Source organism: Euprymna scolopes, chromosome 46, assembly GCF_053919585.1.
Source record: "Euprymna scolopes isolate OS-2025 chromosome 46, ASM5391958v1, whole genome shotgun sequence".
Lineage (NCBI taxonomy): Eukaryota > Metazoa > Mollusca > Cephalopoda > Sepiida > Sepiolidae > Euprymna > Euprymna scolopes.
Genome location: NC_136527.1, coordinates 41,311,409 through 41,333,140, shown reverse-complemented (window position 1 = coordinate 41,333,140; position 21,732 = coordinate 41,311,409). Strand labels below are relative to the sequence as shown.

Here is a 21,732-nt window from a genome sequence, read left to right as displayed (position 1 = left end):
TATGTATGCATATGTATGTATTTTTATATGTATGCATATGTATATATTTTTTATATGTATGCATATGTATATATTTTTTATATGTATGCATATGTATATATTTTTATATGTATGCATATTTATATATTTTTATGTTAGTTTTCATTTTACAAAATACTAAAATACGTAAAACTTTTTCTGGATCAGTGTAACATAGCACGTGTGAGAACATCAGCAGCAGCTGTAAGATTGCTGGCTGGCGAATATATATTTCTTTTAACCTTAATAGCTATCGGTTTTTAAGAACTGGTAAGAGTTCTGACAAGGCTTTGTGTGCAATTGAAACAGAATATCTTTTCGGGAAATCAGATTAGGGGGAACATTTTGTGAAGCTGGATTTTTTATATAAATTAAAGTTGTGTCTAATATTGGTGGTGTGGTAGACATGTGTAAAAATCCGATCTTTGTTTTGTCGACTGTTTTTATTATTTCATATATATATATATATATATATATATATATATATATATATATATATATATATATATATATATATTGCTACCGAGTTATTACTTTATTTTGAATGGACATGTGTTTTGAACGTATATAAATATATGGAGCGTTCAAACAATTATTGTGCCATCTGTAAACTTTTATTTTTTATCTTTGTCTTAACACATTTTTGAATAGAATCAATTTTGTAAAATGGCCGTTTTCATCTTGCTTAAGATAATGTCGTATGGTCTTTACTTTCGGGTATTGCATCCTTTTTTTGTAAGTGGATGTCTTTGCGTGTTATCGTCTTAGTTGCAATCAGGTTGAAGGGAGTGACGAGAGTACAACCCAGGTTATGATAACATAATTGTGTTAAATTAGTAATTATCATATGCGTAGGTCGAAATATAAATTGAATACGATTATAAAAATAACAATTAGAAAATCGAAACAATTGTACTTAGAAAAAAAATTTCTAACTAAAAAATTAACTAGGATTAAAGATCGATACTTATTCTGTAAAAGTTATATTTTAATGGAATTTGTCTTTCCATTTCGATTAAATGTATTTATTCTGTTAGATTTCCAAGGGCATTTCTAAGTCTTTTGTGTGGCAAGAAAAAACAAATGAGGGTTCCGTTGTTGGCACATAGTGATCCACCAGTTGTGACAATGAAACTGCTTGTGACAATGAAAAAACTTATGAAAGATGAGATACCTGAGTTGGAAAGAGGCATTTAAAGAGTCAGCGCTCAAGTAGAAAAGCACGCTAGCCTGCAAAACATGCCTGGGAAGCTCCGTTCACATACCATGGTAGATATTTCTCAGGCTATTAGCAATAATTATAATACGCGATTGGTGAACGTCAAAGTCAATTGTGTTTCGTTTCATTAATCCATTATCCCAGGCATTATCTACTTATTTCAGATCACAAATATTATATAACTTATACCGTAAAGTATTAAGAAGGTGTTTGAAGCTGAATTAATTTGACATTTTTAAGAGCTTAATTTTAGAAACCTTAATTCTAAATAACCTTAACTGGATGCCTATAATGCATATAAACAAATCATACTTTTTGGTAGTATTTCAGTGTAGTGTTTGTTCTGTCCTTTTTTAAAGCTAGAAAGTTTTAACTACATATTAGTTATAAACGATTAATCACATTCCACCATAAAGTTACTACCAATGTGTTTCTTAGGGTATTTAAATATTATGTGGTGTATGGATGGGCGTGCTATATTTGAGGATTGAAGAAACTTATTGTATACTTTGTGGTGGTGATAAATTCCTATCGTCATTTCCAAAACAAGTTAGTTCTTGTAAAATCGTGTTAACTCAAAATATTCATAACCTTCGACAGTTTTAAACTAGAAAAATTACACTCTAATTTTTATATATTGGAATCGTGACTTAATAACAATTTCGTAATTGTATACACTTTAGAACCAGTAAGGGTCGTACATGTCAGGATAACACTTCGACAAACGAAATATGCCGTGTTGCAGGTGGTGGGATTAAAAGTTTCATTCCCTAGATAAACGCATAAGAAATGCAATCGTCACAGGATATGGCAAAGAAATATCTTACGTGTTTGAGTATAGAAGAGAGTTTAATTAAATTTTGTTACAATGAGGGTCAGGGGTCAACAATCACAAGAATATGATGGATTTTTAGGCAAATCGACTACAAAAAAATTCTCGATCGCTTGAAGGCGAACACAAAAGTGATAAAAAACGCATCCATTTATGAAAAGACCGTTTACAAACTTCTGTTGAACATTAATATGTTACGTTAAGTTAAATTAACCAAGCCTATATAACTAGTACCTTGGGTAAGACAATCAGATTTCTGCAAATTTCTCAAGCTTGCTGAACCGAAATACGCAAAATTTGTGGCAAACAACACCCCTTTCTCTGCACTTGGTCAGAGGAGGCAAAGAGGCGAAAAGGAATCTTCAATAACTCACATACATGCCTTCATCTCATACACATATTCTTACACGTTAGCGAGAGTCTGCAACACACAGCTATACACGAACTAAAAAGAACAAGGTAAATCAACACATACACAGAGCCATACACTCACATAAATATATTACTTAAATGTGCATATTATTCACACTATGAACATATTGGCTCACACCTATCAAAGTTTTGTGATTACTTTGCTTTCTGTATAAAACACGACTTTTAATAAGGAACGCTCACGGGTTGAAAATAACTATTATATTATAAAATTCTAGATATAAACATGTTATAAAATTTCGTCAAATTTTAATTTAAAAAATTCTGTTTATGTATAAATTAGCACTTGCTTACGGGTGACTGTAATATTCATTAATGTTTAATATATTTTCTTTATATTAAATATGTACGTCACAATGTATTTTTCCTAAACTAACTATTCTAACATTTTGTTAATTTTATTTCAGGTTTTCGATCCTTTAACAATGGAGTTTAAGAAATGATTTAACACAAAATTTTATATCGCTGGTGACTTGGGTGGGCACATTTAAATAATTACGACATAAAAGAAGTTGTAACAAAGTAAAAATACACCCTGTGCAAAATGTTATAATCCAATGATAATAGATCAATAATTCTAAGCAGAAAGATTCGTTCACATAAATATAAAACAATCCCTAAAAACATAATTGCTACGTAACTTATTATCTACACCGAGGCTTATATGATTAATAAGTTTATAATTGTTGAATTTTTATCGATATCCTGATGTTGCAGCAATAAATGATAATGCCACAGTTTAATTTCTAATATAAGTAGAACAAAAATTGCCACAGTTATTAGTTTGTTTTTCTAGATAAGAACATCCCAAAGTTATACATTTCTTGCATCGTTTAATGCATCACTGGAGATAGGTTTTTGAGACGATGTGAAAATTCAGAATTCAAGCTGCATAATCTGGAAAACGCTTTCCTTTCAAAAACAATTTTCTAGGTTCAAAACGTGAAAATCGGATGATGCAACGCGATGCAGAGTAATTGCATGGCAGAGGATTTCATAGACGTCTGTGCTTCTGATCTCGATCAATGTGTATTGTGTATATGTCACATCGTTTCTTCTAATTTCATCAAAAGTTTCCTGTGGTGTGCGTGATTTCAAATAAGACAACTGATCACTGCATGATACTTGACAGGATCTATTTCACACCTAACCAATTTCAAACTCTTGTAAATCAGGAACAACAATTATTTCAGAGTTTTAATTTGCCACATGACCCATAAACATATAAATCATAGCATATGCAATATTTCTACTAGATCAGACAAACGGAAGTGGGTCAAGGTCATTACTTATTGAAGATTGCTTCTATTTAAAAAAATCTTGCACACAAAACATTTATATGAAAACAACTACGATGAAAGGCTAAAATCTTAAGAACATATTTAGACACAAAAACTTTAAATAAATTAGACGTTTTATTGAGGTGTATGAATTTTTAAAAAAAAATCAAAAAAATCTGTGAAACGTTTTATTGAGGTGTATTAAATTTTTTAAAAACTAAAAAAACTGTCCAAACGTTTTATAAAGATGTATTAACTTTTACAAAAAATAAATAAAAACTGTAAAATATTTTTCTTGAGATGTATTAAATTTAAAAAATGAAAACCTGTTAAAATGTTTTATTGAGATGCATAGAATTTTTTAAAAAATTGTTAAAACGTTTTATTGATATGTATCAAAATATAAAAAACTGTTAAAAAATAACAAAATTCTTAAAATATTTTATCGACATGTATTAAATTTTAAAAAACTCTTAAAACGTTTTATTGAGATGTATCAAATTTTAACAAATAAAGAACTGTTAAAACGTTTTATTGCATGAAGGATGAATGTTTTTTTGTGGGTTGTTTTAAAGATTTACACGAGAATAAAAACTTTTTTAAAGACAATTATTAACATAATCAATAGCGTTTTTGCATGAGAAAGTAACAAATTTTAAACAATAACACCAACACACAATAATAACACACACACACACACACACATATAACAAGAATACCAAAATATGGTTTTAACTTTTTCAAAATTTTATCATTTGTGAATGGAGTATACTACCAGGTGCCAGAAATTCAAAATCTCAAAACAGTACAATTGTATGTTTGCATGTTTGTCTAAAGCTGATTTCATATAAACAGAAGAGCTACATTACAAAAATATATATGAAAACGACAATAATAAGGCTAAAATCTTAAGTAGATATTTGAACATAAAAACTTGATATAAAATAGACGTTTCATTGAGATGTATTGAATTAAAAAAAAACATTTTTTTTAAACTATTAAAACGTTGAACTCGGTATAAAGGCTGTATGTTCTTTTGGTGATTTTAAAGATTTACACCAGAATAAAAACTTGTTTTTAAAAGTAAATTATTAAGATAATCAAAGTATCAGATTCGTTTCTATCGTTTTTGCATGAGAAAGTAACACAAATTTTTAACACAATAATACAAACACATACATATAACAAAAATACCACCACACACATATAACAAGAATACCAATACACACATATAACAAGTATACCAATACACACATATAACAAAAATACCAACACACACATATAACAAAAATACCAACACACACATATAACAAAAATACCAACACAAGCACACACATATAACAAGAATACCAACACACACATATAACAAGAATACAAAAATATGGTTTTAATTTTTTCAAAATGTTATCATTTGTGAATGCAACATACTACCAGATGCCAGACATTCACAAAATCTGAAAACAGTACAATTTTGTGTTTGCATGTTTGTCTAATGCTGATTTCATATAAACAGAAGCGCTACATCATAAAAAAAATATTTTCAGTTTTCCTTATTTTACTTTGTAGGAAAAATTAAAACTTACTTGGCTAGCATGTGTGCGTCCTTCAAAGGGTCGGTTGTGTAACAAAAAATCGAAAGGACTAACATGGTTGTTCGCATGTTTGTCTAAAGCTGATTTCATAAAACCTGTTAAGACGTGAAATTAGCATAAAAGTTTTATGCTCTTTCATTTTAAAGATTTACATGAGAATAAAAAATTTGTTTATTTAAAAAAATTATTAACTAAATCAAAGGATCATATTATTTTCTCTCGTCAGAGAAGAGCAACATACACAAATGTGGCTTTTTAGTTTTTCTTATTTTACTTTGTAGGGAAAATTGAAACTTGGCTTGCATGGGTGCAAAGGTCGCTTGTGTAATAAAAAATAAAGAGAAACCCTAAAATGGTTACATCCAATTGGTTTTATGTGTAATGCTCATCACAGCGATGCAGAATGTCGACATTTCTATGCAAAAGAAACAGGTGAATTTAAAAAAGACTTGTACAGAATAGAGGATGAGTTTAAAAAATGTGCCAGGTATGTAGGCATGTGCAAGTAAACTTGAAAAGTGTTGAGTTTTGGAGTTGGACGTTTTGACAACAGAATGTCGAGTTGTGGAGTTAATAGGTTTAACAACAGGGTGTCTTGTGGATTTGGACGTTTTGAAAATAATTTTAAAAGTTCTGATAATAGAATGTTGAAGTTTGGGATTGGAAGTTTTAAAAACGGAGTGTCGAATAAACCTGACAACTCGAAGTCCTCAGAAATCAAAGTGCTCCCTACCTGAGGCACATGCTTAAACTCTATAAGAGATACATAGATATTTGTATGTTCCATTCTAGTTCTTTTGAATTCAGTATATTTTTACATATGACACAACAAATGTTTCTTCTATGCAAATCTCTCTTGCACTTGGGTCAGCAGGTATATTTGCCAGGTAGTTGTTTAAAATTCTTTTGTCTAATTTAAGTTCCTCCTATAATAACTGGAATACATATTTTCTAAAGATTACAGTTTCTTTTCTATCTCGTACATAAACCCTAGTATTTCGTTATATTTTTCTCTGTTCAACCAAATAATATTGGGGAAATATACTTCTAAGGTTGATTCTTTCTCTTCTTGTCTCATTTTATTATGTCAACTTTAATAGCTTTTGTTTCTAAGCATGTAGCTATAGGAATCGTATAGTCTATGGTGTATATGTCCAACTGTTGTTCCCAGTACTTGCTGCAGCATTCAATATTCAACATTTTACAGATGATGTGGATATATTTACACAATCCATTGTATTTCATTGTATAGTAGCCATACTCTAGCAAATGTCAAATGGCTCAAACTAAGTTCTCTGTTGCACGAACTACACTTGTCACTTTGTAATTAAAGCAGATAGTGTATGACTTATTTCGGACTGTTCTTTTAGGTACATGTTCCCAGGATTTGCTATTAACATGGAATATTCAGGTTTTGTTTTTCTTTTTCGAAAATTTTCTTCCTTTGACGGTTGTAATTATGGGTATTGGGCAGTAAAACCAGCTGCCAAAATTGCCCTGCTTTTTATTAAAACAAACCGAGAGCTCTTTTTAGTACCTTTAAGCTCCCTTAACTGCAATTGTTTGGATCTCTTTTGCACTTGGTTCACCAGAAATATAAGTTAGGTAGGACTTCAGGTTCTTCTTCCATAGCCCTATGTACTTTCATATGACTTCACAAATTTGACATCTATGGCAAGGGGAAAGACCACATACTTTACAAGAATGTGGTTAGTCCCCAATATGTGTTTTCATGAGTCAAAAAATTTAATTTCTATGCAAACGAACCATATAATATTACTCAACAGACTTGACTTCCAGGCAAAAGAAGAACCACATACTTCACAAGAATATTGTTTGTCTTCCAGTCTTCCATGTGTTTTCATGTGACTTAACAAATTTTACTTCTGTGCAAAGGAAGAACCACATATTACACACGAATGTGTTTTTCTCCAGTATGTGTTTTCATATGACGCAACAAAGTTGATTTATCTGCAAAAGAGGAGCCACATATTTCACAAGATTGTGGTTTCTCCCCCGTATGTCTTTTCATATGATACAACAAATTTGACTTCTGTGCAAAAGAAGAGTTACATATTTCACAAGAATGTGGTTTCTCTCCCGTATGTGTTTTCATATGATTAAACAAAGTTGACTTCTGTGAAAAAGAAGAACCACATACTTCACATGCATGTGGTTTCTCTCCCGTATGTTTTTTCATATGAGTCAACAAAGTTGATTTATCTGCAAAAGAGGAGCCACATATTTCACAAGATTGTGGTTTCTCCCCCGTATGTCTTTTCATATGATACAACAAATTTGACTTCTGTGAAAAAGAAGAGTTACATATTTCACAAGAATGTGGTTTCTCTCCCGTATGTGTTTTCATATGATTCAACAAAGTTGACTTTAGTGCAAAAGAAGAACCACATACTTCACATGCATGTGGTTTCTCTCCCGTATGTTTTTTCATATGAGTCAACAAAGTTGATTTCTTTGCAAAAGAGGAGCCACATACTTCACAGGAATGTGGTTTTTCTCCCGTGTGTGTTTTCATATGACGCAACAAAACGTACTTCCATGCAAAAGAAGAACCACATACTTCACAAGAATGTGGTTTCTCTCCAGTATGTGTTTTCATATGTTTCTTCAAATATGACTTCAGTGAAAAAGAAGAACCACATACTTCACAAGCATGTGGTTTCTCTCCAGTATGTGGTTTCATATGAGCCAACAAATTTGACTTCTGTAGAAAAGAAGAACCACACACATCGCAAGAAGGTTTCTCTCCTGTATGTTTCTTCATATGATACAACAAACTTGACTTCTGTGCAAAAGAAGAACCACACACTTCACAAGAATATGGTTTCTCTCCCGTATGTGTTTTCATATGATTCAACAAAACTGACTTCCATGCAAAAGAAGAACCACATACTTCACAGGAATGTGGTTTTTCTCCCGTGTGTGTTTTCATATGATTCAACAAAACTGACTTCCATGCAAAAGAAGAACCACATATTTCACAAGAATGTGGTTTCTCTCCAGTATGTGTTTTCATATGACTCAACAAATGTGCCTTCTGTGAAAAAGAAGAACCACATACTTCACAAGAATGTGGTTTCTCTCCAGTATGTGTTTTCATATGAGTCGACAAACTTGACTTCTGTGAAAAAGAAGAACCACATACTTCACAAGAATGTGGTTTCTCTCCAGTATGTTTGTTCATATGAGTCAACAAATGTGACTTCTGTGAAAAAGAAGAACCACACACGTCGCAAGAATGTTGTTTGGCTCCCATGGTTGCTTGCATATGAATCCAGAAAAAGTGAATGCAGCGAAGTGTATGATGATAGATAAGCTCATAAATTTCAACTTTAGGAAATTTATATGAAGAAATTCATAATAAGTTTAAACAGTTTTTAAATCACCAATGAAGAAAGCTCCAACTTATCCAAAAGCGATTTCTTTAATTCTTGTTCTGGAAATATAAAACGAATTTTGAAAAATACATTTCATGTAAAATTGAATTTATGCTGATTTATTTAAAATATCCAAAACATTTATTTATGACATTCAAAATAAAATGAGTATGGGTTTATGCAATACTGTTTTATTAACAAAATAAATCTGTTTCTATTTTCAAATATTTAGGTGTTATTTTAGCAATGTTTCTATGTTACTTCCCATCTTATTCAGGTGTATTTTGTCCAACTTTGGAAGTTTTCTCTTCCACTAAGGAATCTGTACATTATTCTGAATGGAACCCTTTATTTAATACATCAGATTTGCATACTCTTGTATTGTTAGCGATGACTTGGTAAAATTTTAAGTAATTTAAAAACTATTCTAAATCTTACTGAGGATTGAAACTTCAATGTTCAGTGGTATTTAACTTACAACTGAATTCACCACATACTCTAACCATAGCACCACGGGTCCTAGCAGACAATCCTTGTATAAATTTAAGGAACTATTTTGTTATCACTATTTATTACTACATATTATAATTAGTTGTTTGGAAAAAGAAATCCAGCAGAGTGCTCAATTATGAGGAAAATCCGAAAATAAGAGGGTATTTATATATATTTTTTATTTACAGAAAATTATTAGATGACACAAGTCATTCATACCGTCGGTCTCAAACCCGATAATTAGGGCCGTTTTAGATACTCATATCAAGCTCTCTTCAGCCAATACTCATCTATTTTATAACCAGAAGTAGAAATATATATTCATCACGAGTTCAGGTTTTACTCTCGTTTTGTGAACCCCCCTTTCATATTTATTGGATGGTGATGATTTTATTAACTTTAAAGTTAAATTATATAAGATTTAAAGTTAAATTTTATTAGATTTAAAGTTAAATTATATTAGATTAAAATTAAATTGTTATTAACTTTAAAATTAAATTATATTAGATTTAAAATCTAATTTCAATTAAAAATTTATATTACGCGCTTTTAATATTAAAACCAAAATTTTGAAATTAAATTTTTATACATCTATATATATATGTATAGACACATCTTACTAATATTTACTATATATATATATATATATATATATATTTATATATATATATATATATATTTAATAGTACAGATGTTCAGAAAAACATTGGTACCGTCGGTTTCAAGTCCAACATAAAGAGGATCAGTTAATAGTAAAACGTAAATGATGTTAGGCTCTCGTTAGCCATGTTGTTTTTGTCTCTAACAGAAACAGGAGACAAACACAGCATGGCTGACGAGAGCCTAACATCATTTACGTTTTACTATTAACTGGCCCCATTTATGTTGGGCTTAAAACTGACGGTACCAATGTTTTTCTGAACTTCTGTACTATTAAATAAATATTAAGCTCTTATATCGAAAAAAAGTTTTTTGTAATCGGGCACTTTGTTGAAATTCTTTCCCTCAAAACAGTAAACAAATATATATAATGGTTTCCATATCATGTTAAATAATTTATCCCATTTTCTAATAAAGACAGGTTCCGTTCTTCATCTATTTATATTCTGACATGGCTCACATTTGTATAATTTTCCATATTTACATGAAATATCTTAGTCATGATTTTTCCATAAGCAGCTTGACATGCACAACATGTTTCTGTAAAGTTGAATCACTCTTGAATAATATCTTGTGTCTAGCTCTCTGGTGGATTGTTTTCTAAAACATTCCACCTAATTTTGATATTGTTATTAGTACATATTATTTTGCTCTGTGTTGTATGACACAGAATATTACTTTGTTTACATGATATAGATTGTGACAATTGAAGTTTACATACCGTTTACATATTAAAATATATTAAGGAATGACAGCTGGTAGCAAATGCAGTAAACGATGGGGTTAGGTTGTCAGAATTTATATCGTTAGTGCTGAAAGAGCATACAATGATCAAACGTGAGCAAAAAGCAGGTCACATATATAGCACAGAGAAAAAAGATGAGGCCTACAGTCAGCCGGCAATCAACAGCACACAATCGTTGTTCCATTTACCAACCTCCTAGTCCACACTCTCCATCTCTAGCTAGGTGCACACATATGAGGCAGTAATGAAACAGAAAATATAAGTGTGTATATTTTTATACAAAAACAAAATGCACATTTTTCTGGGTTAGAAAAAATTGACTGTGCATATCGACTGCTAATATCCTATTAGGATAGGGATGTGAAGATTGTTGTCATAAGACACGAGCCACAGGATCTTCAAGCAGCTTATCAAAAAGCCCTAGCAGAAGTTAAATAGAAGATCTGACTCAACACAAACCAGAAGTATGAAGACGAGCCATGGAGGTTTGTCACATATGATGGCGGATTCTAGTTGAGGCTATGAGTCCAGGCAGTTTCCCAAGACATGGGGACAGACATAAAAACAAGTAGAGAATATATAGTTCATTTAGCACAGGAAATTATGTTAAAACAACAGCATCTGCATACATGCATGGCTTGTGTGGGTTTTACAAATGGTCAAGGATTAAAATATGAGATAGAACAAATAGTGGATTCATTAGCAATCTTAGCAGAGTATCAGTAACTAATGTAGTGGTAAACATTGAAGGGTCTCGTAAGTTTCCATTTCTCATAATGAACAACACCAACAAAAAGTCACATTGAGAAGGGCTGCCAAATTGCTGAGTCTAGTGTGGCTGGTAACATTACCAAGATTACCATGCCGAAGTTCATACGTTGTTGAAGCAAAATAGGGTTTGTTATGGAGAATGGGGACTTGGGTAGAATCGATATGGTGGAGATGTGTATACAAACTTGAATGCATGAGCCCATACTGAGATGCCCGTATTGAACACTGCTAGAACAAAAAAATTCCACTGTGCTAGAAAACTACTGACACCTGAAAGTATCCTGTACCTCTACAAGGCCACCATTCGCCCATGTATGGAGTATTGTTGTCACATTTGGGCTGGTGCATCTGCTGCTAGTCTCACGCTCCCAGATAAGGTTAAAAAAAGAGTCGCCAATTTGATAGGCCCTGAACTGGCATATAAGCTTCAGCTTCTGTCCCATCGATGAAACATTGCATCGCTCTGCCTGTTCTACAAGTACTTTAATGGTGAATGCTATGACGAACTGCAGACACTTGTGCCCCCACGACGTAGACACCCTCGACAAACCCGACAGGCAGCTTAATCCCACCCCCACAGATTTTTCTACTCCAGTAGTTTCTTTCCCAGAACCGCTAGACTCTTGAATTCCATTCCAAGTTCCTGCTTCCCCAACTGTACTGCCCTGCAGAAGTTCAAGTGCAACGTGAACCGACATCTTGCTGCCCAAATCCCAACATAGCCACCCCATAGTTGCTGCCCCTGATAGTAGCCCCCTACACCAAAGTGGCAATGCGCCTTGTTTGGGGTGAAAACGTAATTTAAAAAAAAGATTCTGAAATCGAGGAAATGATGTAAGCAGACGTAATTGAAAGATCCAATAGTCCATTGAGTTTTCTGATAATGTTACTAGAAAGGAAGGATGTTAATAAAAGATTTTTCATAGATTTTACAACTTTAAATAAAGTCACAAAGAAGTATGTCTGAGCGTTAACTGTCATTGATGAAATATATGCATCGTTAGGATCAGCAAAATACTTTGCCAATTAGATCTAAAGTCTGGGTACTTCATTGTGATGCGGTTTGGACTTGCAAATGATCCTGTGGTTTTCCAGGAATTAATGTCCATAGTTCTAGAGAGACACAAAGATTATGCATTACTGTATTTGGATGATATTTGAATATTTTAAGATTCTATGGAAAGTCGCTTGGATCACATAGATAGGGTACTACTCGCCAGTTTACATGAGCACAACCTCAGTTTCAAAGTTATGCAGTGTAAGATTTTAGAAGAACAGGATCTGGGGTTCGAAGTAAGTGAACGGAATATATAGCCAGACCTGGAAAAAGTCAAATCGATAAAGTCTCAACTCCAACTACTGTGAGAAAAGCCAGAGCTTTCATTGGTATGACGTCATATTATCAACAAATTATAAAAAATGTTTCTGAGATTTCCGAGATGTTAGTACACCTGATGAGGAAATGTACAACATAGACGTAATCCTGCCATTAGATAATATATTAATGCCTTGTAGAGTATACTATGGTGATGAGCAACACGAGATCACTCTAAAAGAAATGCATTGATCTTTTACTTTGGTAAGGAATAACATTCAGGAAGTTAGGAAAAACTGATAGAGAACAAGAATAAGAAAATAAAGTCAGTAGATTTTAAGATTGGAGATCTGTTTTTTTTATAAGAACCACCAGAAGTTGCATGTGAAACATCTGTGGGCAACGTCAATAGAGGAAGGTCCAATGAGTTGGATAGTGATTGAGCCACAGAACAAACTGATATCTCAATATGGAGAAGTCAACATCAATGGGAAAGGCTATTGATGGAACGGAGAGTCATGACACATAGCATGACATCAAAAATTGCAAATATTTTGAACACGAGTTATCTCCCATTTGCATCAATTGTGTTGTCAAGCACAATAATAGGATCCATTTGGAAAGGCCTAGAGTTGGCTCGGAGTTTGGAAGTGGGGAAGAGGAACAAGTGAGAGGGAATTGTTTAGGTTGGGTAAGATCTATATTCTATTTTGAATAAAATATTTTTTTCTCAGGATTTGTTCTATACGTGACACTTTGGAAGATGGTTTCGGCTAACCATTTTGACATATGAAGAAGTTATGAAACAAAAGAAATGAATTTTTCTTGTTTATTGGACCTCTATTGTTCCTGATATTCATAAACGACCTCCCTGATAATATTGTTTCGGAGATGGGTATATTTGCCGATGACACCACTCTCTATAACAGATATGAGGGGAAAACAAATGAACACATATCCAAGAAAATGGCAGAAACACTAGAGGATGACCTCCAATCCGTAGTGGAATGGGGACAAAAATGGTTGGTCTCATTCAATGCTGCTAAGACTAAGCTTGTTTCCTTCAATAACTACAAGAAACCTTCTCTACCACCAATAGCAATGGCCAAGAACACATTGCCTGAAAGTACTTCTTTTAAACTCCTCGGCCTAACGTTTACAGGGAATATGAACTGGAATAGATACATTGAGAGCATTGCCAAGGCTGCTGCAAGGGGGTTGGCTCCCTCTACCGTGCTAGAAAACTACTTACGCCTGCCAGTATCCTATACCTCTATAAGGCAACCATTCGCCCATGTATGGAGTACTGTTGTCACATCTGGGCTGGTGCATCTGCTGCTTGTCTCTCGCTCCTGGACAGGGTTCAAAAAAGAGTCGCAAACCTGATAGGTCCTGAACTGTCATCTGGGCTTCAACCTCTGTCCCATCGACGAGATGTTGCATCCCTCTGCCTGTTCTACAAATACTTTAATGGTGAATGCTCTGACGAACTGCAAACACTTGTACCTCCCCGACGTAACTACCCCCGACAAACCCGACAAGCTACTAAGTCTCATCCCTTTACAGTGGAGATCCCTAGGTGCAAGAAAGCCTTTTACTCCAATAGTTTCTTCCCCAGAACTGCGGGTCTTTGGAACTCCCTTCCGGGATTCTGCTTTCCCAACTGCAATGATATGCAGAAGTTCAAGTGTAATGTTAACAAACATCTTTCTACTCTTCTCCCTTCATAATGACCCCGCTAATTAATTCCCTAATAGTAGCCCCCTGCTTCAAAGTGGCACTGTGCCTTGTTTGGGGTGAAAATTGAATAAAAAAAAAAATAAAAAAAGCTAAGTCGACCCCTAAGAAACTTTTCTGTTCGTAACTTTTGCAGCCTACTAATCTAAAAACACTAACATGTTTATTTTTTCATTTTTCATTATCACAGGTTTGACTTTAATTCTGAATATTTGTCTTGTTTTCTCCTAAATCTATTTTGTCAAAAATACTATTAACCAATACTTTTCTTTATATTTAAAACGAGAAAAAATCTCCCATGAAATTGAACATTTCCCAAATTATATTTGCATATTATCTGAACTCAAAAACACGCGGCTTTTTTTTCTTTTAAAGTATGCATTACTTCTAACTAAAGTTAATGCATAACCCTAAGGTATTACTTCTTAACCAGCTTTTTAAACGAGTTAAAAATAACCAGACTTTTTCAATCTGATAAAAGTTCCATTATAGCATATTTATTATGGGGTGGAGCTGAAACGGTTTAACATCCTAGCTCGACCTAGATAAAGGCAAAAAGTATCCATGCATTAACATGGGAGGGGAGACTATCTTCAAGTACTATCCCAAGCGTGGAATGGGGCAACGGACTTATACTAAGTAGATATAAATAAGTCCTTCTCACCGTTTTTTTTTTATTTATTGTAGTTTTTTTTTCTCAATGGAGAGTAGATAATGCATGTGGATGTGTTATCCGCAGCTCCAGTAACTCTTGCTTCTCCTTTTTTTCCTTCAGTCCTCATTTCCAATGAATGATTTTTCTGACAAAAGGTGAAGAAAAAGCTGCTTTCCAGGTCGGTTGGACTTTGTAAAGAGTAGCCTGAGATGGAAAATTTCTGTTTCTATGTCTATCCTTGTGGTCATGTCATGTAAGGGTGCTGGAGGTAAACGTTTCATCTGAGCTGACGTTACCCGCCTGATAGTCAGGGACCTGAACCTTGGATTAACCACAAAGGAGGCTGTCCTATTAGCAGATGCAAAGATCCAGGGCTGCTGTATTGCCATTTGGTGAATGGACTCTTGACTATACAGTAGTTTATCGTAGGGCCTCTCGATGCCAAACTAGTGGGTAATTGTTATGGCTTTACCTTATCGTGCCACAAAAAAAATTTCTTGTTTTTTCTCTCTCTTTTTTTCCCTCTCTGTCCTGTTCCAACCAAGTCTACTGACCTGCTCCACAAACCAAAAAACCTCAACAATCATGACAAATTTCCAAAACAGAAACACGAATAAACCTAGAACCCCATCCTCCAACATAGACCCCTACTACCAGGTCTCCTTCTCCAACATCAGGGGTCTATGTTCCAACCTTCCAGAGGTTGAAACACAATTACAGGAGACGAACCAGGACATATTCTTTCTAAGAGAAACTGGCATAGGGCCAACCACTTCTCTAGACGAAATTAAAGGATACTCCAACTTAACATGTAAATCTGACCCCCAAGATCGCTCTGGGCATGGAATATATGATGTGGTCGGGATATCTCCAGAGAAGACCCTAATTTACCTTATATATGTTTCTGGGTTGCACTAGCTTACACCACTGCATTTATATTTGCCCTCTATAACCCCCACAACATTGGGGTTACTAACTTTAAGAGCATATCTGAGAAAATTGACCACATCCTGTCTGCTCATCCTTTGGCTAACATTTACATTTGCGGTGACATCAATGTCCATAACGTGGAATGGCTGACCCACTCAAAACCGATGACAAGAGGTGATTTTGTCATGATTTTGCCATTCTCTATGACCTCACTCAGATTGTTCACGAACTCATCTGTGTGCCCGATACACACGGTCAATATGCAAGCCTTCTAGACCTTTTCTTCACAACTTCCCCTAAGCTGTGTTAATGTTCCGTTCTATCTTCTCTGGGATCCTCTGACCACTCCATTGTATCAGTTAAGATAAAAGTGAAATGTAATAAGTTTTCAGACGTAACCCCTCCACCGTACTGTATATCGATACTCTATGGTTGACTGGGATAGCTTCTGTACATTCATATCTGACCTACCTCTGCATTCCATGTTTAAAAAGGATGTGTTCGCTATAGTATCAGACCTGACCGAATGGTTAATTGTAGGCATAGACCGATTAATACCATCCAAAAAATTCCAACAAAAACCTACCAGCCAGCCATGGTTCTCCCCTGAATGTGCTGCTGTTATCGCGCACAGAAATCACTTTTTCCATAGCTACCAACATAATAGATGTACTGAGACTAAAGCTGCTTTCAGGACTGCCAGCAACCACTGTAAAAGAGTAATAACATATGCAAGAGAGCTATATGCTCAGTCTGTTAAATCCAAAATAGCTGAGCAGTGGCTTGGTTCCCACCAGTTTTTGCAAATATCAAACAGGATCTTGAACAGAAGTGTGCGTTCCAGCCCAACTATCATCAATGGACCTGAGGTCATCTCGTCAGCTTCAGACAAGGCCAGACTATTGGCTAAGAACTTTGCAGCTAATTCTACCCTATGTGACAATGACCATCAACTCCCTGTATTTCCCCCTATAACAGACAACACACTATGCAACATACAAATATCTGTGCGTGAGGTCGCCAAGCTAATCAAGAACCTTGATTCCAGTTAAGCAACTGGCCCTGATGGCATTCCAGTTATAGTGCTGAAAAAGCTCCATCCAGAACTTGTCCCCATACTTACAAAACTGTTTAAGCGTTGCCTTAAGGAGAAGTGCTTTCCAACACCCTGGAAAACCTCATCAGTATGCCCTGTATTTAAGAATTCAGGTGAAAAGTCATCTCCCTCTCAGTACAGACCAATAAGTCTCCTGTGTGCCATGAGTAAGTTGTTGGAATCCATATTAAATAAAGAAGTAGTCAAGCACCTCAACAGAAACAATCTTCTTATTGACATGCAATATGGTTTCCATTCTGCAAGATCTACAGCAACGGTTATATCACATAGGATTAGTGAATCTCTTGACAAAGGTTTCCTTCCAGGGCAATTGCTCTTGACATATCGAAGGCCATTGATAAGGTATGGCATAAACGACTACTTCCAAGATTTCCAGCTATGGTATTACTGGAAATGTTTTCTCAATCATTAAATCATTTCTCTTTGATAGGATCATAAGAGTAGTGGTTGATGGGCAGAAATCAGAGGCCCACAGTATTAATACTGGAGTTCCCGGGGGTCCATCCTGGCCCAACTCTCTTCCTGATCTACATCAATGATCTCCCAAAACACATACTTAAATCATTCATTGACATCTATGCTGATGACACAACCATCTATGGCAACACATCGTAGGCTGTAAATGATAAAGTTCTCTCTAATTCTCTATCCTCTGATCTTGAGTGCATGGTACAATGGGGGAAGAGGTGGCTGGTCACTTTTAATTCATCCAAAACCAAGCTTCTATCTTTACATCATCAACGCTCTGATCCCCATCTGGCATCAATTGAAATGGATGGCTCTCATCTTGGGGAGGCTTCATGTTTTGACAAGCTTCTGGGTTTGACCTTTACTCCTGATCTAAAATGGAACACGGACATCAAATCTGTTGCCAGGGACGCTGGGAAAATGGTCGGATCCTTCTACTGCTCCAGAAGATATCTCACTACTGATGCAATTCTCTATCTGTATAAAAGCCAAGTACGTCCAAGGATGGAGTACTGCTGCCACATCTGGGCAAGAGCTGCTAAAAACAGCCTATCCTGCCTTGACAGAGTACAAAATAGACTTTGTGGTTTAGTGGGAGATGCCCTTTTCTCTTTCCTGCAACCTCTCTCCCACAGAAGAGACGTTGCAAGCCTGTCTTTGTTTTATCGTTATTTCCATGGCAGGTGCTCGTCTGAGCTCCAATCCCTCGTCCCCCCCTCACCAATCTTTCACGAGAAACACACGTCTTGCTGAAACTATTGTCAATAATTTTCCCAACTCTTTATCTGTGCCTAAATCAAAACCTAGATTCCATGAACAAAGCTTCTTAGAAGTGCATGCCAGTGGAACTCTCTGGCGCTTGCCTGTTTCCCACCTGACTACAACTTGGACGTCTTCAAGTCCAACATAAACAAACTCCTGACAAACCGCCCCCTTAAGTAAGACACTCTATCAAAACCCCCAATACTAAGGATTACTACAATACTATCTCATTTATTACTGTACACGCAATAACCTTATTCCTGAGTGGCCTTCGGACCTTGATAAGTGGTGACCCCCATGTAAAAAAAAAGGAAAAAAACTCGAGCATCAAAGTTATCGAGTGTCATCTACCAATGTTAATGTTAAATTATCAGATGCATGCATGTTAAGAAATTTAACAAAAGAAAAAGTAAACTTATTCTTGGAAAGAAAAAAATCAGTAAAAAAGACAATAACGAGTTTTCCAAATATTAAGCAATGTAATTCCTTATGTTATGAATGGTGGCCACCACTGATAACATAAAGAATTACTTAGCTTAATATCCATAAAAATACTTCTTTGCGTCAATTTTAAATGTGATATTGGTTTTCAGCATACCCGAAAACCTATAGAATTCGTCATGGTAAAGATGACTGTTAAGGTTGAAAGTAAGTAACAATTTACCAAAACGGCTTTAAGGAAGCCCCTTCCCCAAATATTACCGTGTGGCCAGAAAGTGGGTGCTCATTTTACATTAAATTTATATAGAAAAGTGATCCTCACTTTTTGAAAAAATAATTTCCTCATGTCATGAAAACTAATTCTCTGCACCACTTTTAAAATATTTATTCATTTTCAGCATCCTTGAAAACCTATAAAAGTCGTCATTGTAAAGAATATTTGTAATTTTTAAAGATTTTAGACATTGACCTTTTTTTATATTTAAGTCATTAGTGAAAACAAAATTTGATTTTTTTAAAACTTGTGAAACGCCAAACGGTTAAAAACACATAAAATTAAATTGATAAAATTGTTTATTTATTTTTGGTAAACGATAAAGAAGTTATTTTTTTTTTGTTTAAGTCAGTTTAAAATAAAAACAATCGATAGCGAAAATTTTTCAACAATAAATTAACATTTTCATGAGGATTATTATTTTTCTGATTTCATGTTTCAATAAAGAACAAAAATCAAGAAAAATGTTATCAATTCTGTACGTGAAAACGCATACAGAATTGGCCACCATAACATGAAGAATTACGTATTGACCTTTTTTTTTATGTTTAAGTCAGTATTGAAAACAAAATCTGATAAATTAGTGACCATTCGATAATAATCCGATGAAAAAAAGATAAAAAATACACATACGTGCGCCATGTAGTAATACTTACGTTTTTGTTTTATAATCTGCTTTCGATTAACTTTTTCTGCTTTTATAAAGGAAACGATTGTTCAAATGTGATTGATTTTACAAGCTCAACTTAACATTCAAGATGACGAACGGAAGAGCAAGTTCGCAGAAAACAAAATTGAAGAGGAAAAATAAATAAATAAATTATTTCGAAATAGAGCCAATCTATTTGGTGAATATCACGGATAAAATTAGTATTATTTTATTTAACATTTTAATATTTACATGAGTGAGAACAGATTACAAGTTTCATCTTTATTAATTCTCTAATTCATTGGACGTGCAAATGACGGAAACTGATAGCATTTTAAAGCCGCTGTTTCGTATTTTAATTAATTTATGTTTTTCTAGATTTCCGATTATTTCTTGATTGTGTTTTAAAGATTAATCTATGTATACAGTAATACAAATCCGATTAATCTAAAGTTAATCTATACGAGAAAAAATTATTAAAGAGATTAAATGTAAAAAATTACAGGTGAAAAAAAAAAATTATAATGAAAACTGTTTGCACGTTGGAAGAAACTGACAAATTCATCTAAATTTAAAAGTTAAATAAATTCCTTGTAAAACCCCAAAATTCCCATTAAGAATAAATACTAGTTTTCTGACCCTATTTCAAAGATAACTAGTAAAATAAAAGGTAATATTGGCAGGTTTCTTACCGGCTCCCACAACGAAAAATAGTTCGTCCCAAAGTTGTATCAAAAAGCGGAACTTGATGTGAGAACGGAAACGAAACGAAAATTCTTCCGTTTTTTTTTTTGTTTTTTTTTTTGAATACTGCAATAATTAGTTTTAATTATTTTCTTCTGTATCTTCACTTTTCACCGCAACAAAAAATAAGGTAGAAAAATATTTATGATAAAAAAATATTAGTTGCATTCAAAATAATTAATAATAATTCACGGGTTTGGGGAATTTTGCCAACAAACCAAAAATGACAAAGTAAGATAAGTTACTCTTCTACCTACCTGGATAAGTTGTGTATTTTAATGCTTTTATTCGGTTCGATATGTTACTCTTCTACCTACCTGGATAAGTTGTGCATTTTACTGTTTTTATTCGGTTCAATTAGTTACTCTTCTACCTACCTGGATAAGTTATGTATTTTACTGTTTTTATTCGGTTCAATTAGTTACTCTTCTACCTACCTGGATAAGTTATGTATTTTAATGCTTTTATTAAGTTCAATTAGTTACTCTTCTACCTACCTGGATAAGTTATGTATTTTACTGTTTTGATTCGTTCAATTATTTTCATGCTTTTATTTGTTTAGATAAGTTACTCTTCTACAAACTTGAATAAGTTATGTGTTGTAATGTTTTTATTTGGTTATTTTACCTGGATAAGTTATGTATTTTAATGCTTTTATTCGGTTCGATGAGTTACTCTTCTACCTACCTGGATAAGTTATGTATTTTACTGTTTTGATTCTTTCAATTATTTTCATGCTTTTATTCGTTTAGATAAGTTACTCTTCTACAAACTTGAATAAGTTATGTGATGTAATGTTTTTATTTGGTTATTTTACCTGGATAAGTTATGTATTTTAATGCTTTTATTCGGTTCGATGAGTTACTCTTCTACCTACCTGGATAAGTTATGTATTTTAATGTATTTGAATGCTTTTATTCGGTACAAAAATCGCTTATGGCCGCCGTGTTACATTACATGAAACATGCGGAAAAGCAGATTTTGTGTTGGTCTACCAGGTCACAATTACCAAATAACCCCCATAAAAAAATTACCAGACCCCCCTACCCCTTATAATGTTGAGGGGGGGGTCCTGTCTGGCGGGAATCAAACAGCATTAAAGAACGACAACACGGACATAGGCGTTAACAATAGAACGGTCGCCAGAGGACTGCCGCCTGAGCTTACTTTATTAGAGAATTGCTCATCTAGGGTTATGTCC

The 21,732-nt window shown here is 34.0% G+C and overlaps 1 protein-coding gene across 1 annotated transcript; it reads right to left on the bottom strand.

Annotated features, from left to right (window-relative positions):
* Positions 1–6,785: 6,785 nt before the first annotated feature.
* LOC145271227 (uncharacterized) lies at positions 6,786–19,905 on the bottom strand. The gene is made up of 2 exons (XM_080126783.1): positions 19,795–19,905; positions 6,786–8,830 (listed from the first exon to the last, which is right to left on the bottom strand). Exon 2 carries the CDS (start codon positions 8,660–8,662, stop codon positions 7,283–7,285), a length of 1,380 nt encoding a protein of 459 aa, XP_079982909.1. The 5' UTR covers positions 8,663–8,830; positions 19,795–19,905; the 3' UTR covers positions 6,786–7,282.
* Positions 19,906–21,732: the final 1,827 nt, after the last annotated feature.